General features: G+C 46.5%; 2 protein-coding genes across 5 annotated transcripts in view; one reads left to right on the plus strand and one right to left on the minus strand.

Moving 5' to 3' along the window:
• Nucleotides 1–1,751, plus strand: part of cadm4 (cell adhesion molecule 4) — a 120,470-nt gene extending 118,719 nt beyond the window's left edge. For 3 of the 4 annotated variants that reach the window (XM_029115645.2, XM_020041283.3, XM_029115646.2), the window contains one exon: nucleotides 84–1,751. In XM_029115645.2, coding sequence (XP_028971478.1) covers nucleotides 84–193 — 110 coding nt within the window. In that variant the 3' untranslated portion in view covers nucleotides 194–1,751. The remainder of the gene's footprint in view (nucleotides 1–83) is intronic. The other variant, XM_029115647.2, reaches the window with a different exon arrangement.
• Nucleotides 1,752–3,625: 1,874 nt separating this feature from the next.
• Nucleotides 3,626–5,497, minus strand: LOC109614794 (adenosine receptor A1-like). Its single transcript, XM_020041047.2, has 2 exons — nucleotides 5,151–5,497; nucleotides 3,626–4,993 (listed from the first exon to the last, which is right to left on the minus strand). The coding sequence occupies exons 1-2, from the start codon at nucleotides 5,480–5,482 to the stop codon at nucleotides 4,189–4,191; spliced, it is 1,137 nt and encodes a 378-aa protein (XP_019896606.2). The 5' UTR covers nucleotides 5,483–5,497; the 3' UTR covers nucleotides 3,626–4,188.
• Between the last annotated feature and the right edge of the window lie 1,175 nt (nucleotides 5,498–6,672).

Genomic DNA, 6,672 nt, shown 5'->3' on the forward strand with positions numbered 1-6,672 from the left:
TCTCCCACCTGCTCTGCCTTCCCTCCCCCTCTCCCACCCACCTGCCTTCTCTCGTTCACTTCCCCCGTCTGTCAATCTCCCAGGTTCGTATCTTACCCATGAGGCCAGTGGGTTGGATGAGCACGGGGAGGTCCAAGAGGCTTTCCTCAACGGGAATGACGTCGCCCAGGGCAAGAAGGAGTACCTACTGTAGCTCCATCTCCATAAACCCACCCTCAATTCCCTTCAACACGCCATAACCGGCGGCCTTCTGAAACGACTGTACTACAACCGCACACAGACCACAAACACAGCCCTTCACCCAGTCCAACACACACAGACCAGAACAGAGACACTGACGGCGACTCCATCCTGCCAATACAACGGCAGGATGTTGTAGGTGTACTGGAGGAAGGAGGAAGGGGGATGAAGGCGTGAGACAAAACGATGATGAAGTGAAGCTGTAACAACAGATAGCCTCATCACTCTCCTTCGCTGTGGTAATTAGTGAGATAGAGATTTTGTAAAAAATAAATAAAAACATTCATTTCCAAAACTGTAGACCCATAACTGGCACAGACAAACGTATAGGTGGAGTGGACCTGGTTTCCCAGGAGCTGTTGAGTGCTCAGTGTAAATACTTGCATTTGCTAAAGCATCTCAGCCCACAGGGAAAAACTCACCTGTAATTATTCTAAAACAATTCAGATCGTTACCACGAAAAGTCTCTTAAAGTAGTAGTGCTTTCTGAACTACCTAGGCAATTCTCTAGGCGACCCAGGTATTGTTTTTGCTGTTAGTAATGGATAAGCTGTCAGTGTTTTTCTGGGTAATTTAGAATGTGTCCTATTATGAAAGAAGACTTTCCTCCCACAACAAAGCTGTTAGATCTCTTCCTTGAATTATGTCTCAGTCACCCTCCTCCCTCGCTACTCACCTGTATCTGGTTGTCTTCTCTTCCCTTGTTCCCCTCTTCCTTCCTGTCTGTCTGTCTTTATCTCTCCTCTGTTGTTGGCCAATAATGAAAGGATTAGTGCCAGACTCCTTTCGTGAGTAAGAAGAAATGACATGGGTCGACAAATTCACACATAAAAGAGAAGCGTAATTATTTTAAAATGCCATTAAAGGGATGGATATTTTTTTGAATGCCATTCACACAACAGACAAACACACACAAACACACATATACAGAAGTACAAGTATACATATCTCTGAAATCTTTATTTGTATAAAAGAGTCAACGGAAAGATAACTTCAATGAATCTTTTAAGAACTGAAAAAAAAGTTTACTATTAAACGCATTATGAAGCTACTATACTAACAAAAATGATTAGCCTAGAGGTTAAAAACCGAACAAACTACTGTCCAGTGATCTATAAAAAAAAAGAAAACAAGAAAAAAATGTTTCATTTGTCTTCATCAAAAACCTGAGGTCTTATTGTTTTTTTTTTATTCATTACAGTTTTTATTTGGACTATTATGATCGTTGTTATTGTTGTTATTGTTATTATTATTACTGTTATTATGATTGTAAATGTTATAAAACGTGTTTGTTTTGAGTTATTCTATAGAAACTGCTGTCTATTCACTTCTCTCTTCCTCTGTCTGTCTTTCTCCTTTCCATGTTGGTCTCCTGTGCCTATTTGTCTCTTCTTCTCGTGTCTTTCACTACTGTTGATTTTATAGTCCATGTGTTGCTGTTGATATAGCTAACCATTTCTTTATAGGAGAAAGATACAAAGCACGACAAAATAAAACATACTTCAAAAACACCCCTGGAGGCTAGTCTCTTTTCTTAGATGTGTCCTCTTTAATTAGCTGGAGATGCTATGAAACATGGTTGGAGGGGAGACACGGCCCTAGACGTCAACAGGGAATAGAGCGTTGAAGGTAGGAAGATAGAAAAACATGGCAAAGACAGAACCTAGAAAGAGCAGTAACAGGCAAGAGTTTGAAAGAGATGATAAACAACAAACAGAAGGCTTCGTGACTGTGCTAATGCATCCTGGGAAAAGAGAGTGGAAGAGAGGGTTTGGGTTAGAACACAGAAAGAGAACGCTCCATGACTGTGCTAATGCATCCTGGGAAAAGAGACAGTGGAAGAGAGGGTTTGGGTTAGAACACAGAAAGAGAACGCTCCATGACTGCTAATGCATCCTGGGAAAAGAGAGTGGAAGAGAGGGTTTGGGTTAGAACACAGAAAGAGAACGCTCCATGACTGTGCTAATGCATCCTGGGAAAAGAGACAGTAAAAGAGAGGGTTTGGGTTCGAACACAGAAACAGAAGGCGGCAAAGGGCCAATCAGGTAATATGCAGAGATCTGCCCCCCCCCCCATTATTCCTATGCAGTCAGTACTCGATACATGTCCATTTGTGTGTGCAGCTGGTTTCGAAGCAGCTGGAGGTCGCTGTGTGACGGATCGATGTGTTTGTCTTCTATCGACGACAAAGCTCCAGTAGGCTGTCATAAAGACAGATTGTCAAACGGCAATCAAAGTAATGGACTCACCGGGAGCTGTAGGGCAACACAGGAACAATAGAGACAGCATGTCCAGTTAGCTGAAAAAAATGACCCGAACCGCACACACAAAAATCCCACTGTTTCAATACATGGCTGCCACATTGCTTGGAATGGCCGCCAGTTTGCACTTCATACAGTACTGATCTAACAATCGAATGGCTCAATGAAATCGTTGTGGTGACTGGATCTGTCCCTGTTCGTACACGTGTCACACGTGATATATCAGTCACCACTGGCCCATTTTTGACTAAGCGGGTCTAAATGATTACCATAGAGATTGGATCGGCCATTTCCAGTCCGTAAGAGCACTGTGTTATATGACATCCTGGCACAATCAATAGCCCCGCTTATATTTAAGTTAATAGTTCTGACAAGTAAGTTTGCATAGAGATTGGATCGGCCATTTCCAGTACATACAAGCACTGGGTAACATGACATCCTGGCAGAATCAATAGCCCCGCTTATATGTAAGTTAATAGTTCTGACAAGTAAGTTGGCTGGTGTTGTCCCTCATCTGCTGAGGACTTTGACATCGAGCCATGCAGGGCTAGAGCTTTGCCAGGCATCGATTGGAGCGGGGGAGCCTCTAGGTTGAGGGCAGTGAGTTGGGTAGTGTAACTGCTCTCAGTCAGTTGAATGGGCAGCCAAGCCAGAAGTGACCTCCATCAGTGATTCCAGTGTTCCAGGCCCGGGGGAGAGGTTTTGAAGATCTGAGTGGCAGCTCTGTGTGGGCACTTATGGGAACACGGAGGACAAATGTCAATAATACCTGTGTCAGCCTCTCCTGGCTCAGAGTGGAGCAATTGATGATCACTGCTGTTGGTCTTTGTGTGGGGTGCAGATGTGTCGAACGTTCCGAGCTGCCTTTTTTTTCAGGCCGTTTGTTCAACTCCATCCAAGGTGTTGAACCAGAGGTGCTGTTTTCATTCATCTTTCATTACCGTTAAATAATACTAGAGAAAGAGAGACAAAAGAAAGAAAGGGAGAGAGGCAGATGCACTTGACCACCCCTTGAGTAATGCTGCACACCAACATAGCCAAAAGATGAACAATCCAATTAGTTAGAGACTTTTATTTAAGGAGAGGATTAGATTTACACAGTTAATCACAACAACCGACCGTGTTGCACTCTGCTTAATTATGTTTCCGTGCCGTATGAGGTCTGACGGACCAGCCATTACAGTGTGTTTAATTAGACATGATCAAACCCAGATCTATAGCAGCAATAGCAGCTGGTGGCATGTTATTGTACAGGCAGCCCCGGGATCTACTAATGCCAAGTTCTGCATCGGTGTGAGGATAGAGGTCTGCTGTGTGACTCATCACGTTATTTGATATGAGACTAAATAATTAACAGCATGTGTATGAACAATGTGTCTAGTATGTACTACTGGCAGCTTGATGAATGTAGGTACATATCAGAGTACGTACACAAGGGGCCTCCATGTGGAATTACACAATGATACACGACCCAATTTACTCACAGAATTCAATCTCACTTCTGTGGACAAACCATGAAGGAAATGGGATGTTAAACAATTGCAGCATATTGCCATATTGACGAATGGACCTAAAGGAGGGAGAAGGTAATAGCATATGAGATGGAAACGCTGATGTTGTGAGAGCTTAGAAGCGGTGTGTACCTTTCACTCTTACAATCAACCACTTCCTGTTTTCCTGTTCCATGTTACACACACACCTCTGGGCATACCCTCCGTTTGAGTGACGGGAACACACCCCGGAGAGCTGAACACAGGGCTCTGCCCGCCGCCTTACTCCCACGGGGTGCCTGGTGAGGCGGAGGCCGGGTGGTAAACAGGAGAGGGGGCACCAGACCATACAGCTGAAACAGGAGCAAGACCAGTGAGGAGGCCCAGGTGGGAGGCAGCGTCCCCGGGGAGTAGAGCAGGAGGGAGTGGGTGATATGGAGGGGTAGACACAGGATGATAAGAAGGCAAAGAGAGAAGCCCAGGGAGCGGGCGCGTGAAGAGCGGTGTTTTTGAGGGCCAGAGCCGGGGCCATCGCTGTCCAGTCTAGGCATCAGACAGACCAGGTCCAGGTAGATAGCCAGCAGCCCCATCAGGGGGAGTAGGAAGACGGTCACTCCGTACACATAGACCAGGAAATGGGGGCTGAGGACAGTGTCGGGGGAACACACACCCCAGTGACTTCCATGGATCTCTGCGTAGGTGAAGTTATGGAGATCCTCTACGTAGAACCTGGACAGGAAGCCCCCATAAGGCAGGTACTTCCCGATCACGGAGCGGTCCTGGTTGTACTTGGGAGGAGCGGGACGTGGAGGAGAATGAACAGAGGTCCGGTTACCCGGGGCGATGCCTTCCAGCCCCAGGCCATCCAGGCCTCCTTCAGCTCCTCCCCAGGTATCCAAGACGTTCCATCCAATGAACTGGGCGAAGGAGGAAATGACAGATGCCACCCAACACAGCAGGACCACGAACAGGGCCCGACGATGGGTCACCACGGCACTGTACCTGGTACACACACACATAGAGAGACAGAGAGAGAGAGAGCGTGGGGGTAGAACCGAAGAACTCTGTGGGTTTCAAGCAGAGCCAACAGGGTCTAAAAACGTCCATCTGAAGTGGACACTTCTTTAGCTCGCGTTTGTACGCCGTCCCCGGGACTCACCTGCTCCCCAGACGCTGCATCAGGTGGGAGTCAAGGCTCAGGAGTAGCAGCAGGAAGACGGTGAACTGCCTGACCAGCAGAGGGCAGCACACCAGGGTGAGGCAGGTGTACAGGCACTGGTTGCTCCTCAGGTTCAGCAGCACGGAGACAGGGACCCCCAGGGCACCCCCCACAGCCCCCACCCAGCCGAGGCACAGCTTCAAGCAGGCAGAGACGCTGCCACTCCGGGTCTCCGCGTGACCACTCCCTCCTTGGCCACCACCGTCCGCCTCAGTCCCTCTACCGCTCAGAGACATCCTTACACTCACCACCATTACCAGCACAGACGCCATACACTGACACACTGACAACAGCCACATGTGTTCCATGGCTGAGCCTGAGAAGGGGGCACAGGCAGTAGGGTGAGGGCGGAGGAGAGACTGAAAGAATACGGGGATCTCTGGAAACCTCCCGCGGAGGTGATGCTATGGAACTTTCCCACAGAACCTTCAGTGGTCAAGTTCCGTAGAGTAATTTGAAGACTGATGGAGAAGTAAGAAATGAGCTGGAGTGAGCTGGAGTGAGCTGGAGTGAGTTGGAGTGAGTTGGAGTGAGTGGGGCTCAAATAGATATAGTTCATATGCGAGAAGCTAGTGGGGAGGGGCAGTGAAAAGCATAAAAAAAAAAGCATAAAGAAATAAAATGGTAGAAGTAGAGGCAGGAATTTGAGGTTGAGAGCGTTGGATATTTTGTTAGATTTTGGAGAGAAAATCTACAGAGAGAGTATGCTTACAGAGAGAGAAAAGGTCAGCATAAACTGGACCTGACAGGGCACAGACGCTGAGGTTGTGAGCACAATGCAAACCCATTGTAGAGAGGCAAATATTTTTTCAACAAACTGATATATAAACCCACACACAGACACACGCTGCAGCAGATAGAGCAGGAGATGCTGGGGTGAACTTAATCAGGCATGATTGACAGGTAATTTCAGAGCATTTCAAACAATGACCTCAAATAATGCAAAGTGGATGAATTATGAAACAGCAGAGATTCCACTGCAATATGCCACCTGTCTCCTCAGAATAATTAGCCTGACCTTTTAAAGACATGCAGATGACAAGTCGTCAGTTTTCATAACTACCCGGAGAGCACCATCTGACACTGTCTTTGGACGTCTTTTGTTTTCAGTACAGAAAGACACCCAGACCAGACTCAATCTTTAATTATAAAGCTCTACAGTATGTTTGGTTCAGATTAGGTCCTGTCCAGCCTTGATTTCAATATCCACAGATGTCTGGTCAGATGAAATTAATAAACATTAGGGGGCAGAGCTTTTTAAAATGTCTTGCATGTTATTGTTTTTTCAGTACATTTACATTTTGGAAATACTGCTGACGCTGGCCATGGTTACTTACAGACAGTGCATTCAACTAAAGGCAAATGGATCCAACAAAGCATTGCATTGTGTCATTTTTCCCCGGCTAGTCTACCCAACACTGTTGATATGCATTTATAACCCAATATAATCTTAGCAACTGGT

This window comes from Esox lucius, chromosome 20, assembly GCF_011004845.1.
Source record: "Esox lucius isolate fEsoLuc1 chromosome 20, fEsoLuc1.pri, whole genome shotgun sequence".
Lineage (NCBI taxonomy): Eukaryota > Metazoa > Chordata > Actinopteri > Esociformes > Esocidae > Esox > Esox lucius.